Raw genomic sequence first — 24142 nt, forward strand, 5'->3', positions numbered from 1 at the left:
TTCTGAACTATTTCTTAACCTACTCATGTGAAAACAAATGAAAGAAAAATGAGTAAAATAAATGATAACAGAATTAAATAACACCTGCTTTGAAAGAGAGAGCTTGGAAATCTTTATTTACATTCTTTGTAGTAAGGAATTATTCTTTTTGGCTGTTAACCATAAGTGCAGTGGTTACTATTTTTAACTTTGTTACATTTTTATTCCAAGGTGTGCCAAAGAATCTGCACATAAGGACTTCAAAAAGGCAGTTGGAGCTTTTTCTGTAACATATGATTCTGAAAACCACCAGCTTATTATTTTGGTAAGTACAAATGTTTTACTGTACTGTTGGCAGTGGTTTGTTTCAAGAGTCCTTGTGTAAAGCACTGTTCTGTTTATTAATAATTCAGTCAGTCAACGATGTAACCACAAAGCGGGCGAACATGCTGATTGATATGCACTTTCGGAGTCTTCGCACCAAGTTATCCCTGATACTGAGAAATGAAGAAGCCAGCAAGCAGCTGGAGGTATGTTGGTTGTTTTCCCTGAAGTAATTTGAATGAAACAGATAAAAAAAAAATCCCTCGTGTGTTTCTTAGCTGGTAGGACTTGCATTGAGGTGAAAGTAATGATGTACTGATAATAATCTAAGTGTTAAAAATACGGATGGAAGTGTCATCCAACAATGAAAATGTTTACAGTTACAGGGCCTATTCTTTCAAAGACTCATTTTTATCAGCAGGATTATGTGGGGGATTAAATACAAATGTGTAGACACACATACACATGTATTTCTTTCTTATTTTGAAGTATAAATAGTTAGCCATCATGGCACAAATGCCACATATTTGGTAGCTTTAAAAATAGATGGGAGTGAATATGTCATTATACTGATAGGACTAGAACTGGATCGAGCAAAATAACACAGCGAAATTGAGATGGAAGGGGTGAAAACTGATGTTGGTAGAATGTATGAAGGAATAGATTTGTCTATAGATAAAATGTTAGGAAATAATCTTACAGCAGATACAGCTTCTGATACTCCTGTGACTGCTGAGTAGGTGTTGACTGGCAAGAAGCTTGAGTCATACTTGTCCATGGCTAAAAGAAAAGTAAAAGAGTAGGCTAGGAAATAAGGGGCTCTTCATACATCAGAATTAACATTTCTTCATGGCTTTTCTCCTATCTACAAAATAGAAAAAATAGCAATATTTCTGCAAACTTTTTAGATTCACTGTCAAGAATCAGAGGTACCACTTAAATTACTGTAACTTAGTTTGACACGGTGTATACCAGCAGTGTTGCTGGACAGAGAGGTTTCGTTCCCCCTTGCAAAGAGTTACATCTCTTTGAAGTGGGATGTCATGTTCCGGCCTTGTATGGTATACTCTAGTGGGCACCGTCACTGTTAAAAGAAGTTCTCACTTCTATTCTCTCTTTAGTATCTTGATTTCTGTGTTTCAGAGCTGAGATCCGAGTTTGTTTGGGTTTAGATTTTTCTCAAGAGGAAGGACAGACCAATTTTCCATCATTGGTGTTCCTTACTGAGCACTCCACTATAGCTCTTCAGTAATCATTCTTCTTTATCCTCCAGAACTGACAGTTGTGTGGGCAGTTTACCTCTTGAAGTGCAAAGTATTATTTTGGAGGTGGGAAGAACAGCAGCCTCTTTAGAGCTAATTCCCTTTACATGCTCCCACAAATGCATGCACCAACAACTTTGTCATTGATTCCTTTCCCAAACTAATCTTGGATTTTTCTTATCGTTGTAACACTGAGTCTTTTTGCTGCTGTGAAATCTCAAACTTGATTTGATTCTCACCAGAAAACCATTGTTGAACTTCAGTTTCTACTTAAGCAGTACTTAAATAAAGGTTGTGAGATAAATATATACAGTTAAAATTTGTGTGACAAAAGTTGGCTGGTATTTTTCATTTTGGAATTTGTGTTTCTTATAGTTAGAATAAATATAAAATCAGTTTCATACAAAGTTGAAAGGGAGAGCTTCAGATAATAAAAATCATACTCATGATTACTGTTGAGACACTGACATACCAACAGACTGCATGTGTCCATCTGGAGAAAAAATATTTAGTGAACATTTCAGGCTTTACTGCATTGTTAATAGCATCTCATTATTTTCATCAAATAAACCTTTATGTGTGTCTCATAGTCACTGAACTGCTAAAGTCTGCCACTTCTTTTCTTCTAGCAGTTATACCTGTTTTGTTTTCTGAGTCATTATCACTAGACTGGCTTCTTTTGTTCAACGGTGGTTTTTTCTTCCTGTTTGTTGAACCTGTTTTGCATATTATCTTCTTGACTTGCATGGCTTCTCAAACATGGTTGTTAGAGTATCAAGTAAAATAACCAGTTATTTTTTGTTTATGAATTCTTTCCCAGTGGGTGTGACTTAGCTCTTCTGGGTGTCTTTCACACACTAAAAAGCCTGAATTTACAAGTGTTTTGCGTTCTGGTTTGTATTTTACTGTATCCAAGTAGACTTCAGTTATGGCTGATGTGTGGGTATTAATACATTACTTGCATGGGTGTTCTTTCTTTTTAATGTATTAGAGGGAAGTAGAATACAGAATTTCTGATGTTTAAATAGAACACACTTTGTAATAATTTGTAGAAAAGCTAATGATGTTTTGGTGTGGGCAGTAAAACTGGGTTGACTGTTAGAGCCAAAGTCTTCAGTGATGATGTAGCTTCATCTTTTCCACATGTCTTAGATAGTTAACAACTGATCATTGTCTTGGTCATCCTGTTCTCCCTTCTTACGTGGCTGTCTATAAAAGATGTTAACTGGTTAATCAGTATTTGGATTATCTGTTGAAACATAGAAATGTGAGCAATCAAAAATAACTCCTGCTTTCCAAGTTGTCTGTAGTGTAGCTGCTGAAGTGCTTGACAGCGCTCTCAGTGTATATGAAGTATTTCATAACATTTGGATACTTACACCACTATCTACTGTAAACAGTTCTTTGAAACAGTGATTTTGCACAGAATATTTTCCAACAGCTTTAAGCAGGAACAGGTCAGAAAGCAGTACCAGTTAAGCTGGAGCAGTATAGGGCTTGTTGTGAGCAATTCCTTGATGTTTTCTCAACATCAGTAGGGTCTCATTTTGGTAACATTAAACTGCTAATTTGAAGTGTGCTTATGTATGTCTTGACAGTAGTAACAGCTTTGATTGCAATGCAGAAACATGGACAGGATTATATATCTTGGCTTTTATCTTGTTTCTTCCTTGCAAAACACTCTTTCCTTCATAGATTATCACAGCTGGAAATTTTCTATCTTCCCACAATGCATTAAAGTACTGTTCCTTTCCTGTGTTCTCTTATGCTAACATTTGTGAGTGCCCAGTACAACCCTTCTGTCTTGGTAGATGTACGATTCCTGGATGAAATTCTGAACATATTTGTTCTCTGCATTCAAACAGGTTTTGTATTGTCATGCATAGGCACAGATTCTTCATTTTTCTAAAATGCAGCAGATATCCACAGTTGCTCTATTTTATATATAATTTTGTGTGAGTGGTTGAGTTATTACAGTTTCACTCACCTGTTGAAATTGGTGCAGTCTTTTTTTCTCAGAGATCATAAGACTTGCTTTAATAATCACCACAGTTACTATTTTACTACCTTACGAGTGCTGTCTTACCAAATAACACCTGATAGCTGTAGCTATTAAAGCGTAATTCAAAATAGAGGTGTTAACACAGCTAGAGTCCAGCCTTATGTTAATATTTAAAAGACTTCTGAAGGAAACTCCTTGGTGTTTTTTGAAGCTAAAATAAGTGCAGTTAAGGGGCTGATTAAATAAAAAATAGGCTAAGCACCTGATTGAGAAATAGGCTTGAAATTTTAGTTCAGCATACTGGAGAGACAATCAAAGTGAGCTGACATTAGATTTTTCTTCAGAGTTCTAGGCAACTTGCATCCCGGTTCCATGAACAGTTTGTAGTACGTGAAGACCTAATGGGTTTGGCCATTGGCACTCATGGTGCTAATATTCAGCAAGCCAGAAAAGTCCCTGGAGTGACTGCCATTGATCTTGATGAAGATACTTGTACATTCCATATTTATGGAGAGGTGAGTTCCCTTCTTTGTCATTTCAGAAGATACCTGAAAGAAATAAGCAAACAAAAACCTTGGGCAAATGAATCTTGTTTCTTACACATCTTTCTATTATTAGGATCAAGATGCGGTGAAAAAGGCAAGAAGTTATCTTGAATTTGCTGAAGATGTCATACAAGTTCCAAGGAATTTAGTAGGTATGTCAGTTCTGGAGGCTACCTCTGTGGTAGTAAGGAAGAGTGCCTTTTGAGAATTGCACTGAACTGGAAGCAAAGTGCTGATGTTGAAGTACACGGCAGAATAATTTCTGGATTGAGACAGAGAATTACTTCCCTCAAACATGTCCAGAGATTAGTTCAGCTATACAGGAGATGAATCTGCAGTCTCATATTTTCCTAGTATATTTTGAATAATTTCTTTGACTTACATTTGTCTTTTTTCCCTGTCCTTTTACAGTATGTTTAGAAGCAGCACTGTGGGATGCACTAGGAGTTAGGCATTAGTGATGAAGGAAATCTAAACTACTTCCATTGCCAAACACTAAAGTCCTTAAGAACACATTCAGCCCTTGTATATGTGAAGAAATCTTATAATGGGCTTTTGATGCTACAAAGCAAAATAAAAATACATGATTTCATTCAGGAGATAAGAGAGCAGAGAAAATGCTTTATGGTATAACATAGCCCTAAAAGCAAATGCTTTAATAGGTTGTCAGGGAGTGTATGAAAGCTGGTGTTGAAGCAGTGTGAAATTCTGCAGTGGGACAAGTACTAAAAAATGTGCCAGCTCAGCTCTGGAACTGATTAAAAGCAGTAATTTTCCCTTCCCTATTCCCTCCTGGTTTTACTGGTGATAAGTGAAAATGATAAGCTACCATCATTATTTTAATTTGAGGTGGTAAAGTCTGTTTCTCTTTAGAACTTGGCAGTTATATATTTTTTGTTAGGTTTTTATTTCTGCTCTTAATTCTTGACCTGGATCTTTTAGAATATAACTTTGGCTGAACTCTGTGTTATGTCTGAAATAAGCTATGTTTAATAATATGGCTTTTAAAATTCCTAGTAATTTCCTTTAAAATGCAGAAGGCTTTTTTAGATATATATAGATGCAGATATAGAGATATATATAGATATATAGATATACTTATTTTTTTAAGCTAAATAAAATTCAAACAACTGCCTTTTTCTATTTAAATATATCTTTAAAAATTCAAACTGAACAAAAAATCCAAACAAAGGAAAAATCCACCCAAGAGGTTACTTATTTTTTAAAGACTGTATGGACATTTTTATTTGAAAACATTTGTGTGTTGCCAAATCCTCACAAATACTTTGATTGGAGTAGCTGATGTAACTTGTGGAGGTTGTGGGGGTTTTGTTTGACTTACTTTCTTAAATCACTACCAAGGCTTTTTTTACATTTATTATTAGGGTAGTGTTCCATTTGCCAGTAATATATAAAGAAATAAAGTACTCAGATAAAATATTCAGTAGTCATTTTTGACACTCAGCCTTTGTCATTGAGGAGGAACTTATTGGCCGTATTTTGTCATTTTGTTTTCTGTAAATGTCATGTCAAAACTTGAAACACAAAAATGAAAATTTATTTAGCTTTGAATGATAGGAGCAATAGGAGTTTGTTGTGACAAGAAGTGGAATTTAATTTCTTCATGGATAATTGTATCAGACAAACAGTAGCTGTTATGCGCTGGGGTTTTTTACCTCTGTTTTAGTGATGTGCCAATGAAAAAAGATCATGTTTTAAGTTTTCCAGCAGTTTGTTAAATAAAAATACTTTTTCTTGTTACATGCTGAAAACATCTGTGACATCACTCTTTTAAACTTCTCATGAAAGCTGTGATTCAAGGCTGTGGCCCTCCCTCATCATGTCCCAAGCAGCTTAGTTTTCCTGCCAGTTTGCAGACAGCACATTGTTTTGCGGAGATTGGAGAGAACTAAATTTTCGTTTTCCTTGTCTCACACTGGAATGTCTGCTTCAGAAGATACATGTCTGCATTACCGGTGTTGGAGTATAATTTATTTCCATTTTTAGCTTAGACTTTTTAGTGAATTATAAACTACTGCCAAAAATGTCTAAAAACCTCAGTTTCAGAGAATTTTAACATCTCCCTCAATCAGTAACTTTGGTAGTATTTGATCAACTAAAATTTTGTAAATGAACTAAGTTTTGTAAGTTTGTTGTAAGTTTTGTAATTACTTCTTTACACAAGAAGTAGATACAGCAAATGTTAAGGCACTGTAAAAGGATTTTTGTTTTGATTTGATATATTAAATGCAAACAGAAATATATATAATTCACTGAAGTTATTTTAAATCTACCAAAGCAATGCCGAATAGGCATTCAAGGTACTGAGTATTGCTGTGATCAATGTGTTCTATTAAGTTATGTCCACAAGCTTATGCAGACATTTTAGTTTGTGGCTTTTTAGCTAAATCTTTGTAGTAGAGGATTTAAGGCATTTTGGACAAGTTCTTCATTGGTACTTAATACTTAAATAGTCTTGTCTAATTAGAGTACAGCAATACTCTCAGGTTTGGGGGAAAACCATAAAGGTGGAATGTTCTGTATGTTCTTTCTGTAGGAAAAGTAATAGGAAAAAACGGAAAACTGATTCAGGAGATAGTGGACAAATCTGGCGTTGTAAGAGTGAGAATTGAGGCTGAAAATGATAAAAATATTCCACAAGAAGAGGTATGTTTTCAATTAATATAATTTTTCTTTTTGTTAATTGGTTATATTCTACCCAATAGTAAAATTCATTCTTCCTTGTATCTTTGTGTAGTGGTAAGATAAAATGTTGATTAATATGTGTTTTCTGATGGATTCTGTCTTTTCCTATTAATGCTGAGGGGCATTTTTATGAAATTTGGCTTCTCTGTGTTAGAAAAATGCTTTGTGAAATTTACTGGTGGTGCACCTTCTTTAGAGATTTTGTGTTGTTCCTGTTGGAAGCAATGACATATCCCAGCATGTGCTAGGCTATAAATACATATATATGAAACTTGCTGGGTTCATTCATTGATCTGCTTTGAGTTTGATTTCTTAGGTTTTTACCTGGTTTAATTTTTCATTAGCAATTTCTTCTTTTGAAGTGAAAAACTTGAGCTTTATGTTAAATCTCTGTTTGTAAAAAATTTTACCTAGGTTCACAAGAGCCTGTAAATTGTAACCTAAAGTAAAAACAAGCATGAACATTGTGAAATGCCAGGTTTGCACAAGAAAGCTATCAGCCTTGTAAAGGACCTAAATGAAGTCTCAAACACTGTAATTTGAGGCACTTCTGTGTGGGGCTGCATTGAGGGGCAAGGTTGCAGTATGCAAAAAAACTTTCAGCATGAAGGTTTTACCATCTCAATGCAAAAAGACTCCCTGCAGTTTTCAGATTTGAAATGTGCTTAAAGAAAACTGAACAGCTATTCATTTACCTCAAAAACCAAGTATGTACCAGCTAAGAACCTTTGCTACTTTGGATAAGCTATAAAATAGGGTTTCTGGAACCTTTATGTTCTTGATTGAATAGTTATTTTCTCTGCTCTTCCATCACTCTAAGACTTACTGAAAACCCACAATCCAATTTCCATCTTTCTGTGCAGAATGGTTATGCAATTAACTAAGGGCTTTTTACTATTTTACTAGTTTTACATCTGTCTGAAAACATAAATGGTTGATATTTAGACCTAAAGGTTTCACTGGTCTGTCGTATTTAATTTCTAAAGATAAATACCTGCTACATAAAATTATTTTAATAAGCAAGAGGGTGCTGCTATTGCTGCAGGCTAGAGAATCACAGAAGAGTAAAAGAGCTAGTACTCATGGAGGCAGGAAGTATGTCTGGCTTTTTTTTTTTAATTCTGACTTGAAAAAGCTGATTTACTTACATTTTTATGTCCAAAATGCAGCTTTTAAGGATTATCTTGAAAGGTCTTTTTTACCTGTCAAGGTCTGCATTCATACTTCAGTTTTACCTGTTAATGATATTTCTAATGCTGGCATTGCTTGCACTGCTTTATGTGGTACTTGTGTCATGCCAGGTGCAATACAGAAACCTGAAATCAGATTTTAACAGGTAAGAGTTAGTACTTGTAAATTGAATGCAGTTTTATTTCAGCTTTGAAATCCAAATAATCTTCCCATGTGTGACTTTGGATATTGCACCCCTTCTTCTTGTCGCAGAACTGTAGTTCCATTAAATTTTTATACAGCATTTGGTTCTTTTTATGTGACTGAGATGTTAGAATACTGCCCATTAGTTTTAAGTGCAGTTTTATACATCCCATAATTTTATAACAGGCTATCTTCAGGCTTTTCATATTTTAAAATGAGATAGCTACTGTTTGTTACAGTAATATTTATTACTTTTATCTCTAAATTTATTTTGGACTTAAGGTCTGCTCAGTATTCCCCACTGCAGCCAAGTTGATCATAGGTACGTTTGCTTTGAAGACAAAACTAAGGTTCATTAAATAAGCACTTTCCTGCTTTTGTATGGCTGAAATTGCTTGATGTGGTTACCAGCTCATATTCTTAATAGCTGGCATTGTTTTACCTTGAATCCACTGCCAAAAGCAACAACAAGCCGTTTCCTTAAATGCCCTTTTAAATCATTTGTCTTGTCATCATTTAATAATTGATACTGTGAGCTAGTTAAAGCCAGTTTAGTAGAAATTTCACTGCTCTTTATCAGGCTGTATAAAATATTTATGAAACTTAAAATACCTCAGATAATAAAACATTTTAGTCAACAATGCCTATGGCTAAGGAATTTCCAATGCTCATGGAAGTCAGTTAAAATGTTGAGATTCCTTAGGACTAGAGGAATGTGTGTACATTATTTTTCCTGGTTACTTCATATTGATGTGTAATTTCTAATGTAAGTTTTTTTTCTGTAAAAGAAAGGTGGGGGGGGAAGGAAACCAAACACAACTTCAGAAGTGGAGACAAATTATGGACTGGGCAACCTCGCCATAGTGTGCTTTTAATTTTTATGACATTTGTGTCTCAAATAATTTCACTTCTGCAGCAAAACCTTCCTTTGGAATGCAGTTCTGTAGAGGGTGTGTGTACAGTGAAAATTAAAGGCTTCTTTAGAGGTAATGATGAGATAGCAAAACAATATTTGAGATAATCGGTAGGTGTGCCAGGCTCTGATCTGCAGTAGCATGGACTTCAGCAGCTGAGTGTTGGAGATGCTCAGGTTAACGTCTGCAGTCTTCAGTAAAGCTTCTTCTGCCCAGGTGATGCTGCAGCTGCTGGAGTAGTCAGGTTCACTCCTTGGGCCTGTGTGGACTGCACTCACTCCTCTGAAATATTGCATGGACCTGTCTTAGTGTCAGTTGTTTTGGTGTAGAAATTGTCATTGTATTGCTAAAGTTTACTTTGTTTTCCACACTCAGTGTGGCCCTTCTAGATAGATTTTTTTTTTTTCACCTTCTTTTGCTGCCTAAGTTAATCTTTAGGTGTTTGGTCTCCCAGTGTCATAATTTCAGACTTTAGAATTTCCAGATTTATACTGTCCACATATTTATTGAATCACTTAATGTGCTTGAAGGGTAGAAGAACTGTAAGTTAGAAATCATCACCTGAAGTACTAACTCCTTCTTGAATATTTTTTGGCACTTTTTTTACAACTGTAGATCTTCAGGAAGGATAAGGTTTTGTTCTATGATACAATCTTAATTTGACTTCTTTAAAAGATCAAAAGAAGAGCAAAAGCAGCTGGTGTGAGAGAATGGATGTGGTCAGCAAAGATGGTATTATTTCGAAGGGAGGAAGCATAAAGTGTTCTAAATTGACTTTTTTTCACTTGTTCAGAAAAATAAATATTGATGTTGTGATGCAGATGATCCAAATCTGCTTATTTAAACTCTTTGCATAAACAGAATTAGACTATATATAGTCATATATATATAGACATAGTGAATATCAGAATTAAAATATACTGTTGTCTCACTTTTTCATTTTTGCTTATTCATAGTGTAAGAATTGTTTTCAAGTTTTATAGTAATAAGCTTGGTTCTCTTAAAAATTCAATGCCTGGTCAATAACCAAAGCCTATTGTTACTGTGTTTTAGGGCATGGTACCATTTGTGTTTGTAGGAACCAAGGACAGCATCACTAATGCAACTGTTCTTCTGGATTATCATCTTAATTATTTAAAGGTGAGGATAATAATGCTGATTTACCACTGATTTTTTTTCTATCAGTACTTAGGATGGTAAGTGTGATGATGATCTGTTCTGTGGTGATGATGATCTGTTCAGGCCCTGGGGCTGTTGAAAAATTAGAATTATAACAGGTTTTGTGTCTAAAAATTTAATGGTTTTAATAAAAGAATAATTTGTCTGAAGAATGGCATAACAGCTTTTTTCAGGATGCAAATTACAAAAGAATAAGAAAATTTTTTAAAAACTCTGTGTCAAAATGTGCTGCCAACTTTATATATAAAGAGAGTAGTCAGTCGTTCATGCAACTGCAGAGCAAGCAGCCTTCCATGCAGAATCTTGTATAGAGTGGACATTTTTTTTATGCAGAAATGCTAAACTACTTTTTCTGTAATGAATTGACATTTCATACCTTGGTATGTTTTGTAGGTAACTCAGCTTTTTATGCCTCTTGGCTCTGTAACTTCACCTGTAGTCTGTGGTGAGTGCTCTGTTGTACAGGGAGAGGTACAGCAGCTCTGCAGCTGTCACAAGGCAGAGGCAGAGAAGGACCAGATGAAAACTAATACTAAAAATCAGGTTCCTTTTTTGCATGCTCGCTGTGATTTGAAAAGATACTTCTGGTTTAAACTTCTTCCGCTGCCTAAAATGGGTACTTGCATGTGAGTCAGTACTTAAATGGGTATTGACATGGTAGTAGTAGAAAGTGTTTAATAGCCCAGCAACTTTATTTTAGATTGATCAGTTAATTGTCAACTATGGTCACTTTTCCTTAGTGCTCTCCAACATTCCTGAACAGAAGGTCACAAATCAGTGCTCGTCAGTCTATGTGATAACTACTGGATAGATTCATATCTCAGGTTTTATCTTGGCCTTCTCATCCCATTAAACATAAACACAACAAAATGTTGTTATCTTAGTGACCTGTTGCCTTATGATTCAGAATAATGCCCTCCAGTTCACTGACAAGAAGTGGGACAGACTTATTCCTCTGAGATTTTCATGTTTTTATGCCTCCAGGCAAAGATTATTAAGGAAACTTATTGTAAAAGATACATTAATAGTGGATCAACATCAAATGTACTGTATCAGCTCAGAGTCATGAATTTCTCTGTAAAAAGAAGAAAGCAGACTTGGCTGGAATGACTGTAGTGAATTTTCAGGATCTTGAGAGGAAAGACTTAATACCAGGATTCATGGCCCCAGACTGCAGGAAGATGGACTTTCGCCTGTTCAGGGATCTGCTTGGAAGAATCCTATAGGATACATTCCTGGAAGAAAAACAGGTGTGGAAGAGCTGGCTCTTAAAGCATCACCTTCTCTGAGCTCAAGAATAGTCCATCTTGATACGCAAGTGTTCACACAAAAGTAACAGTAGGCCTGCAGGGATCAACAAGGAACCCTGTGGCTAAATTAATATAGAAAAAAAAATGAGGCTACAAGGAGTAACATAAGGAAGGTGACTCAGACGGAGTATAGAAACACAATTTGAGTGGGTAGGGAGGAGTTTGGGAAAGCTGAAGTCTATCAGGAGTTGAATATGGCAGGGGACGTAAAGGGAAACAGGAAGTGCTTCTGCAGGTATGTTGGTAGCAAAAGGAGTACCAAAGGAAATACAGGCCTGCTGCTGGATGGAGGAGGGAACTTGCTCACAAACAGGAAGGATGAGGTACTGAATGTCATCCTCAGTTTTGGGGTTTTTTTTTATTTATAAGAATTGTCCTGAAGCACCAGCCCCCTCATACCAATGGGAGAGTCTGGAGCAAGAAGTCTTAAGTCCTCCTAAAGAAAGGTGAGTTAGGGAACATCTTAAGGGAAGAGATATACACCAAGTCACTGATAGGGGGCATTTCTGAGTACCAAAGCACCTTGGCAAAGTCTTGGCTGGACTAGATGACCTGCAGAGGATGCAGTGTCAGAATGAAACTTCTATCAACAGATTTCTCCCTAATTAAAGAAGAGGGGATTGCCACTCTGATTTGAGCTAGATAACATCTCAAACTGGCAAATGTATTCCATGAATATGTGTTGCTGTATCTTTTACCTAATTGTGTATGGTGAGGGTGCTGTGTGGTGGTGCCTCTATGCATGAGTTAGAGCACTTTTCTCTCTATGCTTTTATGCTTCCTATTATTCCTCATACTCTTCGTTATCATTACGTACAGTTTAACAGCAGAGTGCCTTTTTATGAAACAATACTGTTACATCGGAATTTTTTAGTAACTTTGATATTTGTTACGTGCAACAGCATAAAGTGCTTGTGTTCCAATCTGAGTGCTTTTTCTTGATACATGTTTTAAATAAACCTTAACTTATCAACTATGCCACAGGAGGAATTGTGTTGGTAGCACACGGATTTTGAACATTTGAAAGACTTTCTGTTAAACAAGTTATTCTCAAAGCAGGGTTGCTGTTTGAATCGTTAAATAGATGATCAGTTGCAATACTTCAGTGCTTTTTCTTTCTGAGACCCTGCATGTGTGCACATGCAGATGGTTAAATAGTGGTTGTACATGACTTGCTGGGTTTGTGTTTGCCTAGGAAGTAGACCAGCTGCGTTTGGAAAGATTGCAAATTGATGAGCAACTGCGACAGATTGGAGCTACTTCCAGGCCCCCCCCAAACCGTACGGATAAGGACAAAGGGTACATGACCGACGATGGGCCGGGCCTCGGCCGTGGCAGCCGCCCCTACAGGAACCGTGGGCACAGCCGGCGTGGACCAGGATATGCTTCCGGTAGGTACCTACAGGGGCACTTGACCCTTCTCACAGTGGCCTACTGCTCTCATGATTTCTTGGCAAAGGCTGGACTTAGAGCTGTTAAAAATGCAGTTAACATTGAGCATTAATATTTGAAGATTATATAGAGCTTTATGTTGTAAGAAAATACTTCAAAGTGTAGTGCTTTCCTGTAATCTACACTGACTTCCATGCAGTTCCTGCTTCTTACAGCATGCTTCTGTCTTCCACATTATGGAACATATCTAGTTATTCCCTAACTCTTTAGGGCAAAGATTGTTATTTTATCTGTTTTGAACAATTTCTGACAATGAAGTCTCAATTTTTATTTAAACCTGTGTGAGTCTATCCTAATATAAATATTTTTAAGTGAGAGCACTGTGTAGCTTAATTTACAGAAAAGTTGTTTTCTTCATATTAAATTGAACTTCTATGTTTTTACTAGAAGACCATAGTCACCAAAATAATGTGTTACTCTTTGAAACCTTGGATAATTCATTACTCAATAGTTTTCCACATTGTGCCTCTTCAGACGAATCTATTACTTCATTATCCATAATGTAGGTCAGCTGGTATTTGTCTTGACTGAATTGGCTGTAGTGTGAGCTTTACAAGGAAATCTTACCTTATGTTCTGCATAATACAAAATTAATGTTTTTTGTGATGTTTACTATTTTTAGAGGATGTGAACTCACTTTGCTAATCATATGGGTTATGGGGAGGAAAATGGGGAAAGAACCAGCATTTGTCAATAAAGGTGATCTCTTACTTGGAAAAACTGCAACGGCCATTTATTTGATTTGATACATTTCTAGCATTTTGACTTTGTTCTCTGCTTTTGTAGTCTGTTACAGGCTCTTTCATGGAATTTTTTTCTTTTCATAGATGAGTTGCAGTGGTGAGAGCAGACAGGACAGGTTATATTCAGAACTTTAAGTTGTAGAAATACGAAGGAGTCTAGTCTGTTACACTTAATGTTTTACTAGGCTTTTATTGCATTTTGTAGTATGTTCAGTAATCTGTTGATACACTGATAACACAAATTTTAAGCATGTGGCACACGTAATTATTTAGCCTTAAACACAGGACTAACTTTTATTAGTCTCTCTTGAATTTTGAAGAAGTAATATATATTATGCACCTTTCTGTACTATGTATGTTATAGAGGTTGAGAGGCCAAAATTGTCTATTAAGAAAAAAAAGAAGAAAAAATTTATATACATTTTGCATTCTACTATAGTAATTTCATGCTAAGCTACACTGGCATGTTTGGATTTTTTTCATCCTCTTGATAGGAACTAATTCTGAAGCATCAAATGCTTCTGAAACAGAGTCCGATCACAGAGATGAGCTGAGCGATTGGTCGGCAGCCCCAGCAGAGGAGGAGCGGGACAATTACCTGCGCAGGGGGGACGGGCGGAGGCGTGGCGGCAGCACCAGAGGCCAAGGCGGGAGGGGGCGTGGAGGATTCAAAGGTAAATGGAGACTCCTTTTGGAAACGGGTGTCAGTGTGGGAATCCTAAAGCAAACTCTTCTGCCAGCTGCTCCTTCTCATCTGCTTCAACTCCCCACCTGGTGGCCTCTCCTGACTTCTCTTTGTCAGTCTTTTAAATGGAGTATTTTGTTTCAGATGTGTTGAACATTGAGCAGAGGGGAATAATTCTTTTTCACCTGCTTTATTTTGGGGGAGTTTTGTCTATCATTTGTTTTCCTAAAATTCCTCTGGGCTCCAGTTTCTGGCCTGTGCCATCATACATGGACATCAACGAATCAAATTCTAGTTTGTCAGTAGATGGAGAAAAATGTTTTAAAATCTGAATTAGTCATTCAGCTGTCCATATTCACATCTTCTTGTATTTGATTTTCATGGAACAGGATAATGTAATTTATGTGCTCGGTGGAAAGGATCAGGCAAAAGTAAGATGGGAGAACTTTATAAAGCTAAATATACATACTTGAACATACGATGTTTCATTATATTTATTTGTTTACGTATGATGTTTCATTATATTTTAAACTATGGTGGTTTTTTTAAACATTGAGATTTCGTCTGCATTATCACCTGAGAACATTTTCTTTAGTGATTCCTGGCCTGTAGTTTAAGAACTGCTATTATGTGTTGTTAATAATACTTGTTCATGCGAGAGAAAATTCTGAATTCCCGACTGTGCTTGTGTAAAAGTTAAGTGGCAGAAGATCATGTCTTTGTTGAACAAATTAGTTGATGAATTCTTCTTCCAGGCAATGATGAACAGTCACGAACAGATAACCGTCAGCGTAACTCAAGAGAGGCAAAAGGGAGGACAGCAGACGGGTCTCTTGAGGTAACTCTTCTCATATGGGAAGTCTGTACTGTTAAAATTGTATTGTGTCATACAATAATGGTAGAGTCTTCAAGGTTGCAAGTGACACAGTAGCCTTGTGATTGCATCTTTGACTCCCTAATCACATCTGCAAAAGTTGTGTTACGAAATGGCGCAGATGCTCATGACTATAAATCTATCAAGTTGCATAAAGATGCAGTTTTGTAATGCTGTTTAGCTCTGTCTGGTGAAAAACTGATGACGAGTCCCAAGGATTTATTAACCAGCTTGATTTCAGTCTCTGTTCTTACTAGTGCTTTGGTTTTAGCTTTTCTTTCTTACCGTTGTGTATTGTTGTCTATCTTCTGTCTGAGGGAAGAAAAATCCTTAACACTATTTAAGGAGAGTGTGTTGTAACCAGAATCCTCAGAGTAAGAAAGATTAAACTTCAGAAAAGACCTTCATTACTAAATGAAACATTTGCAATTGAAGACTATTCAGTCTAGAAAGTAAGTTAAAAACACACATCGAGAAACTTTTCAAATAACAGAAATATCTTGTAACTTTAAATATTTTCAAGTTTTTTTAAAGATATTTCTACTTTTTTTTCAAATGTTTGTTTAATGAAGTTATCAAGCTGATACCTTAAGCGTATATGTCATAGTTGCAATGGGACATAAAGACAACTCTTGGCTTGGATTTTAGAAAGCCTGGTTAAGAAAGGGACAAAATGCATCAAGTGCATTGATAAGCAGACCAGATAATTAGTTTTTGAAATGGGAGTGCTGAACTTAAAGGTGTAGTAATCGAATATTCATCTGAAATGCAAATAATTAACTTGGCAAAACAAAAAATAAATAATGGCCATGTGAGTTTTATAATTAATTAGTAATTACCTTACAAAGTTTGAAGTAGGCAGTGAGGAATTGTGGTACTAGAAAAAAAAACATAAGACACCTAAATCATGGGAGTTTTATCTTTTCCTCCAAGATTTGGATGAAGTGACACGTTACAAGAAAATAAGTACTTGCATGTTGTTGAAATCTGGATGATGAAAGTTATAAAAATCTTGTTATATATCAAGAAATAAGCATTTGCCTCCATTACAAGCATAAAAATTTGCTTTCAACATGCTCTCTTGAAATTTTTTATGACCACTTAAAAAGGCTGCAGAAGTTTCTTGAGCGTATTAAATGGATCTTTTTTTCTTCAGATTCAAAAAAGGTCTGAGTAGATTTTTTGAGATTCAAAAAAGCTGCCATGAAATGACATTGTCTTTTGGGGGCTTTTTGCATACAAAGTATAGGAAGTTGAATTACTAGAAGTTGAAATAATGTTACAGAGATCCATCTGATATTAATTCAATTATTTTGTGCACAAACAAACTGAAAATTTTTCTCTTAACTTCCAAGGCTAGGTAGATGGGAGAGGATCTTTTGGGTTACAGGTATGTGGCATTCTTGAACAGAAAAGAATTTACACCCTCCCCTGCAGCTGAATGCAATTAACAAAGCCATGAGGGGCTGGCACTATTTGCTCCTCCCAGACGGCCAGGGTAGAGAACGCCCAGGGGTGGAAGAAAGGAGGAGAATGCTTTATATAATTCTAAATTGTTCCAGATCAGAGTTGACTGCAATAATGAAAGGAGTGTCCACACTAAAACATTACAGAATACCTCGAGCGAAGGCAGCCGGCTGCGCGCGGGCAAGGAGCGGAACCCGAAGAAGGAGAAGGCAGACAGCGCAGACGCTCAACAGCCGCTGGTGAACGGAGTCCCCTAAACTGCATAACTCTGAAGTCATATTTCCTATACTGTTTCAGTAATTCCTATTCCATGTTAGAGAAACTTGTTAGGCCAAAGACAAATAGTAGGCAAGATGGCGCAGGGCATGAAATGAACATATGTTCTCTGTTAGCCTTTTTTAACATCAACAGTATGCAGTTGTTTTCAGAATAAGAAGTTATTCAAATATTTGCATAAAAATACCTGAACTTCCGAAAATCGCTTCCAAGTACATATTGCAGTTCAAACGATGAAAGATTCTTTTTTGTTTGTTTTAAAAATACTGAGCTGTGCATTGGTAAACTTTCTGTTCTGATGTACCATTTTAACACATCGGGTCAAATTCACTGCTCAATTTCAATTTTCAGAATAAATAGTGTTTGCAGTAATCAAATTGGCTTCTGTTTTCAATCTAACTTACCAGTTCTTCATGAAATGCTATGTCGTTTTATGTCCTGTGTCAGTTCACATTCTGGTCCACCTTTTTCAATATGTCGGTGGACCCTGAAATCTGTGTGATGTAACAATTGTCATTTTCATTAGCAAAAAAGTTGTATGATCTGTGCCTTTTTTATATCTTGGCAGGTAGGAATATTATATTTGGATGCAGAAATCAGGGAAGATGAGTTGGTAACACTAAATGTAAAATATATGTAGCAATCCTTGTCAGACGTTAGTACTTTATAGACAAGTGCATGCTTTCCATAATTTTTTCCTTACATAAACATTCAGTTAGGCAGTTATAAGAATAGGAAATTTATTTTGCACTGAAGATTTGGCAAATAGTGTTATTGAAAAAGGGGTGTAATTTTTTTCTTTGTAGGCAGTACAGAAGATTTTTTTTTTAAAAAAAAAAAACTAAAAAAAAATCTTTCCATTGTGGAAAACTAAAAAACTCATTGTTACTGAGGGAACAAGTGTAACATGTTCACAAGCTAGTAATGTGTGCCTGCTGTTTGGCCAGATGACCAGCCTAAAGTATTTATGGTTTTCATCCTCCCAGAATTTTTGAATTGCTTATTTTAATTTGGAGGCTGTTTCAGGAGAGGTAAGAAGAAAGTCACCACATGTCATGCCCTGGCAAGTACAGATACAGTAGTTGAAAATATTGAAAGTAAAACAAAAGTTCTTCATATTTTGAGCTGCAAGGTCCTAATTACCAGCCAATATGAAGGTGTCACAGAATTTGATCAAAGTACAGCTGTACACCTGGAAGGATGCTGGATGGGAGGAGCTGTGCTTTCTTTCATTTCTGATAACACATTAAACTTACTGGGCACAACTGCATAAGGACCTTCATTTTAGTCCATTTTTGTTTAGATTACTCCAGAAGGAGAGCCACTGTTTATGTACAGAATTGTACAAATTTGACCTTGCCTCTGATGTATTTTGTGAGTTTTGTTTCTTTGCTTTCTTCATTCTTTTTTTTTCCTTGCATACAGGTGAGCATACTAAAACTGGCAACGAACTGCACATGATTTAACAAATATAAAAATGTCTTAAAAAGTATTGCCAAACATTAATGTTGATTTCTAGTTATTTATTTTGGGAATGTATAGTATTTGAAAACAGAAATTGGTACCTTGCACACATCATCTGTAAGCTGTTTGGTTTAAAATACTGTAGATAATTAACCAAGGTAGACTGACCTTGTAATGTAACTGCTCTTGGGCAATATTCTCTGTACATAATAGCTACAACAGATTGGATTTTATGTTGACATTTGTTTGGTTATAGTGCAATATATTTTGTATGCAAGCAGTTTCAATAAAGTTTGATCTTCCTCTGCTAACTGATGTTGATGCAATCCTTATGAATGATTGCTTTAAAGAATCTCAACTGATAGAAAGCATTTCTTTGTTTAGACTTTAACTGTAGCCATTGTTTATTTACACATTTTAGAAAAATCTCAAATATTACCAGATTTCAAAAATGTGACACAAAATGCTCAAGAAGACAGTCTTCTCATGGATTGGTACAGTCTCCTCATGGAATGGTAGAGTACCCATTGAGTGGTCACAATTCATGTGCTCATTTCTCACAGTCAGTGGTTGAGTTCACAAAGGTGCTAACCCTGGTAATGTGAAATTACTAAACCACAGTCTGACTAATTGACTGCATTCCATTTCCAAGTAGGTTTTGGGGTTATGAGCTTTTTCAGTATTTGTGTACTTAACATATATTCCTTTCAGTTCATATTCCAGTGATTTTAAATGTTTTCTAAATTTCAACAAATTAACCTGTGAATCTAAATGTACACTTTTATTTTGAAAAGTCATGTTGTTACAAAACTTGAAAGTGCAACAAATGTCTGATGCTTGAGTTCAGGTCCGTCCTATTGGTAACTATTATAAAGTATGGTCTAATGAATTAAAACTATTTTTAAAATAAAGTTCTTTGAATGAGTGAGAGGTATTTGTGAATCATGCCAAAGTCCAAATTCAGTAAGGTTAAGCTCAAAGCCTATGAATTAACAAATGCTTAAAAAAAAATAGAAAGTTTGTGCTTCTGTTGTTTACTGAATGCATTTTTGTTAATGATGGTGGGGAGTTAAGATTTTCAGAGTTGTTATTAAAACTTTGTCAAGGAAAAAAAAAAATCTCTTCAGCTTTTTTTAAGCAGATAAAAATCTCTTTATAACCACTTATGAGTTCAAGAAGATACTAGGTTTAGTTTCGTAAATCCAGAAGTTATTTGAATCAGTTACTGATGAGGTTTTTCAGCCCTTCTTTGTCCCTAATATCAAATATTGTCTACCATGTCCAGGAAGGACCATGAGTATGGGACTGTGTAGATCCTGCTTCTTCCTACAAGCACTTGCTGTGAAGGGCAGCTTATTTTCCTGAACTGCAGTATGTTTCCCTGCAAAACTCTTCAATATTGAATTTTAAAGGGAAAACTTTAGCTTCCAGTGAGTATTCCTCCATCATTTCAGGACTCCTGCTGTACAGTTCTGCTAAGTTCTCTGCTAATCTGCAAGAGAAGATGGGGATCAAAATATTTTTATTCTGTGTATTGTTAAAGGTCTTGTTTATTTCCAGAAGCAGCAAGACTTGCAGTGGAATACGCATGCTAAGGGGTGGGGAAGATGCTGGCTCTGGTGGCTACTTAAAAGAATTTTTTTAATAGTGATAAGGCTGAGCTTATTTACACAGTAGTGTGTACTAAGCTTGTTCATCATTCACTTGAATTTAGCAGATTTTTGTCCTAAAAGAAGTCAAAGGGTCTTTTCCAGACATTCACACCCATGAAAATTGGTGTGACTAGGATGTTTACGCTGCTAAGGTATTAAGGCAGTTTAATATGTTAGGAAAGGGGAGGTTAGACCTTTTGAGCTTAGTGTTCTGAATATATTCCACTTTGATCACAAGGTTCTTCTTGCCAGATGTTCATTAGACTTAAGCGCAGTGTGGGTTTCACATCATATTTTTATACTGTGATTTACAGAAACAACTCTTTACTCTTTGGCAGTGTGAATCTTTGACAGGACTGTGAATCTTTTGCCTGCATCAGGGGATGAATCTGGTTTTCTACAAACAATTTTTTTAAAATGCATCGCACATCTGTCACTTGTGCTTTCACAGTTACAAAGGTCATTCATCTCAAAGTTTGATAGAAATGAGAAATAATTGCTGTTAAACCCAGATGAATCAGTTTGCCATAATTATTTTTTTTACATTGTTTAAAGACTTTTTTTTATTTTTATAGACTTTAAAGCAGTAATTTTTGTGTGCTTTGAGTACTATATGGAATAAGATTATAAGAAAGAGCAACAATCATAGATAATTTTGTGTATCTACTGAAAATTCAGTAGGAGAATATGTTTACTTACGGTTTTGCACTGAATTTAGGAAACTGGTTTCCAATAAAAGCAGTTAATTTAAAGCAAAAAATTATCACATTAATGTAGTCTATAAATGCTAAGAATTTGACTTGCAGAAATGGTATAGCAAACATTAGGTGTGGTTTGGGGTTTGGATGTGGTTTTTTGCCTGGTGCACTCAGGCTGAGCCTCAGGTGTAGACTACAGCTACAGCAAGGGAAATCAACACTCCTAAATGCAGTAAAAGTGTTCCATTTAAAATGAGGGGGGGAACAATTTTCTGTGATTCTTAGCAGTCTGAAAAGTCCCATGTCAGAAATGTCTGGAGTGTTCCATGAGATAAATCAGCATGGAAAAACCTCACTTTTATGTAAATCATATTCTTCAGAAAAGGAAGGCTTGGGGATTAGACATTTCCAAGTATCTCCTTATTGGTACTGCTGAGAGTGGCTGAGTCTAGTGTGGTTATAGATTGAAACAGTGAAACTGAGGATACTGTGTGTTGCTGCTTGTTTTAGCAAGCTAGTGCTACGTACAAATGAGGTTAAAGAGACCCACCCTTTAAACTCATTTTGCAATTAGCTGAAATGAGGGAAAAAAGCCAACTTGAATAGATAAGTCTTTTCAGGCTCAGTTATCAGTTCAGATGGCTGTTGTAGCAAACTGCAACTGCTTTAGGCAGCTCATCTGTTAGGGGAACTGCTGATTTGATGGCATCTGCATTTACTTTAGGCTTCTGTGTATTTTAAAAACACTGCTCCCAGTCTATTCAGAGCCTTTCGTTAATTAAAGGAATGGAAGTGGTAGAGTCCTAGAATGGTCTGGGTCAGAAGGGACCTTAAAGATCATCTAGTTCCAACCTCTGCCTTGGGCAAGAACACCTTCCCATAGACCAAGTTGTCCAGAGCTCTGTCCAGCCTGGCCTAGAATCCTCCAGGCACAGGGCATCTACAGCTTCTCTGGGCAACCTATGCCAGTGCCTCACAACCCTCAATGTAAAAAACTTCAACTTTATGTCTAGTCTAATTTGAACCTCTTGTTTAAAACTGTTACTCTGCCCTATTGCACAGACCCTGCTAAAAAGTCTTCCCCATCTTTCTCATGTGCCCCCTTTAGTTATTGGGAGGGGCCTTAATGTGTCCCCAGAGCCTTCTCCAGGCTGAACCACCTCAGGTCTCAGCTTGTCTTCAGAGCAGAGCTGTTCCAGGCCTCTGGTCACCTTCATGACCCTCTGGACAAGCTTGAAAAGGTTCCTATCCTTCATCTGGGGGGAGATTGTGGTTTAACTCCAGCCAGCAACACCAGGTAGCTGCTCACTGCCCTCTTCCCCCTCCACCCCCCCAGTGGGGATGGGAATCGGAAAACACGAGCAAAAATCATGGGTTGATACAAGAGTAGTTTAATAATTGAAAAATAATAGAATTCAATAATAATAATTGTAATGAAAAGGAGAGCTGCACAATACAATTGCTCAATAGACTGACCAATGCTCAGCCCATCCCTGGGGCTGTGTTTGGCATCTCTGCCAGATCCTGCAGTTTATATACTGGGTGTGATGTGCCTTGGTGTGGAATATCCCTTTGGGCAGCCCAGGCCAGCTGTCCAGGCCATGCTCCCTCCTGGTTTCTGGTGCACCTGCTCCCTGCCAGAGCTTGGGAACTCAAAAGTCCTTGACTGAGAGCAAGAACTGCTTAGCAACAATGAAACATCAGTGTGTTATTGGCATTATTCTCATCTTGAATCCAAGGCACACTAATGTGCCAGCTACAAAGAAAAATATTTAAATCTATCCCAGCTTAAATCAGGACAGATCTCCAGAGCTGATTGCAGTACACCAGGTGGGGTCTCAAGAGAGTAGAGGGATAGAATCACCTCCCTTGACCTGCTGGGTCATGTTCCCTTTGATGAAGCCCAGGTCTAAGAAAGATGCGTGTCAGATTTGTGCTTCAAGTGTGCAAATATTTGGTGAAGCTGTACCTAATTAATGCATCTTTCATAGGTTAGCGAGAAGCTCTAATTTAAGCATTCTGACTGAACCTTTTGATTTGAGAGAAGTGTATTTTGATCTCTTACCTATTATCTGGTCTGCAAAATTAGGTGATGTTTCTGTATTTTACACTGGAGTATGACTGGTAAGAATATGAACTTATTTTTGACTTGGTGAGTTAGAAGACTTGAGAGGCTTTCCAACAGTCTCAGCAGGGGACAATTTCTCCCAAAACACACCGAGTTTTTTCTGGCCCCTCTGTTGCTCCATCTTGTTCCATGCACCTGAAATGGGGGTGGTGACTGTGACATGCTTTGGTTCCACCGTTGTCGGGGCCACTCTGCGGTTGCTGCACCTTGGGGAGCCGCTCATGCCCTGCTCCAGCAGGGCTGAAGGAGACAGCAAAATCAGTAAGTAATGGAAAGAATAATAATTTTACCTTGTTTTCCTTCTCCCTTGTTTTCCCAATTTGTCATGAATGGTATTAAATTTTAGTAAGTATTTTGGAAACATGATTCCTGTCTTTTTAAGAAATAATTTCTCATTACCAAAGTAGTTTCTCCATGGGACAGAATATGTTAGTATGTTCCTCTATAGCACAGGCACTTGTAAGGGCAGGGAAGCTTTCCTTGCTGAGCAGGAGTGCAGAAAGGGCTGACCCTTCAGAGGGCAGTATCCATGTGAAATGCAGTCAGTCCTTTCCCTGTACAGCATTTCAGAAAATGGGTTTCTCCCCTCCTCAGTACTAACAAATTGTCTCTAGGTTTTAACTGTCTTTACAACTAAGCGGTAATAATTGAAGAAAGACCTTTTTAGGGTAACACAAAGTGAAATACAGTATCTGGCAAAGCAGTCATCAGAGGCTGCTTAGGGGTACAAAACCCAGATTAAACCTGCTGTTAAATTACTATGAATCACATGGGGATTTCTAAAAGTATTTTTGTCCATAATACCATTTTGAATCACCTTTTTAAAATGTTATCCAAAGCTCTTCGTGTGCTCCAATTGTGAAAAGAGTGAAGAATTCAATGAGCTAAACTAGAATTCAGTTTTAAGCTTTCAAAAATTATTCATTCTTCATTCTTGGTTCTGTTCATTGAACTTGGATTAAAATTTTTAGCTAAAAAATATCTTTTTAAGTGACGGGAGTCCAGCTCTGGGACCCATCAGAGAGATAATTTTTTGGCTAGTCTCTGTTATCAAGATGCCTTCCTTTAAACTCCCTTTTAATGAGTAATGTCTTCAAAACCATTATTG

General features: G+C 36.6%; 1 protein-coding gene across 8 annotated transcripts in view; it reads left to right on the forward strand.

The window, feature by feature from the left end:
* The window catches only part of FMR1 (fragile X messenger ribonucleoprotein 1), a 29328-nt gene extending 11859 nt beyond the window's left edge, over positions 1-17469 (forward strand). For 5 of the 8 annotated variants that reach the window (XM_058848036.1, XM_058848034.1, XM_058848037.1 and 2 more), the window contains 10 exons: positions 211-304; positions 393-509; positions 3912-4082; positions 4186-4264; positions 6670-6779; positions 10160-10246; positions 12791-12986; positions 14285-14464; positions 15231-15313; positions 16912-17469. In XM_058848036.1, the coding sequence (XP_058704019.1) occupies positions 211-304; positions 393-509; positions 3912-4082; positions 4186-4264; positions 6670-6779; positions 10160-10246; positions 12791-12986; positions 14285-14464; positions 15231-15313; positions 16912-17073 (1279 nt within the window). In that variant the 3' untranslated portion in view covers positions 17074-17469. The remainder of the gene's footprint in view (positions 1-210; positions 305-392; positions 510-3911; positions 4083-4185; positions 4265-6669; positions 6780-10159; positions 10247-12790; positions 12987-14284; positions 14465-15230; positions 15314-16911) is intronic. The other 3 variants (XM_058848040.1, XM_058848039.1, XM_058848035.1) reach the window with 2 other exon arrangements.
* The last annotated feature ends 6673 nt before the right edge of the window (positions 17470-24142 follow it).

The sequence above is a fragment of the Poecile atricapillus genome, chromosome 12, assembly GCF_030490865.1.
Source record: "Poecile atricapillus isolate bPoeAtr1 chromosome 12, bPoeAtr1.hap1, whole genome shotgun sequence".
NCBI classification, from domain to species: Eukaryota; Metazoa; Chordata; class Aves; order Passeriformes; family Paridae; genus Poecile; species Poecile atricapillus.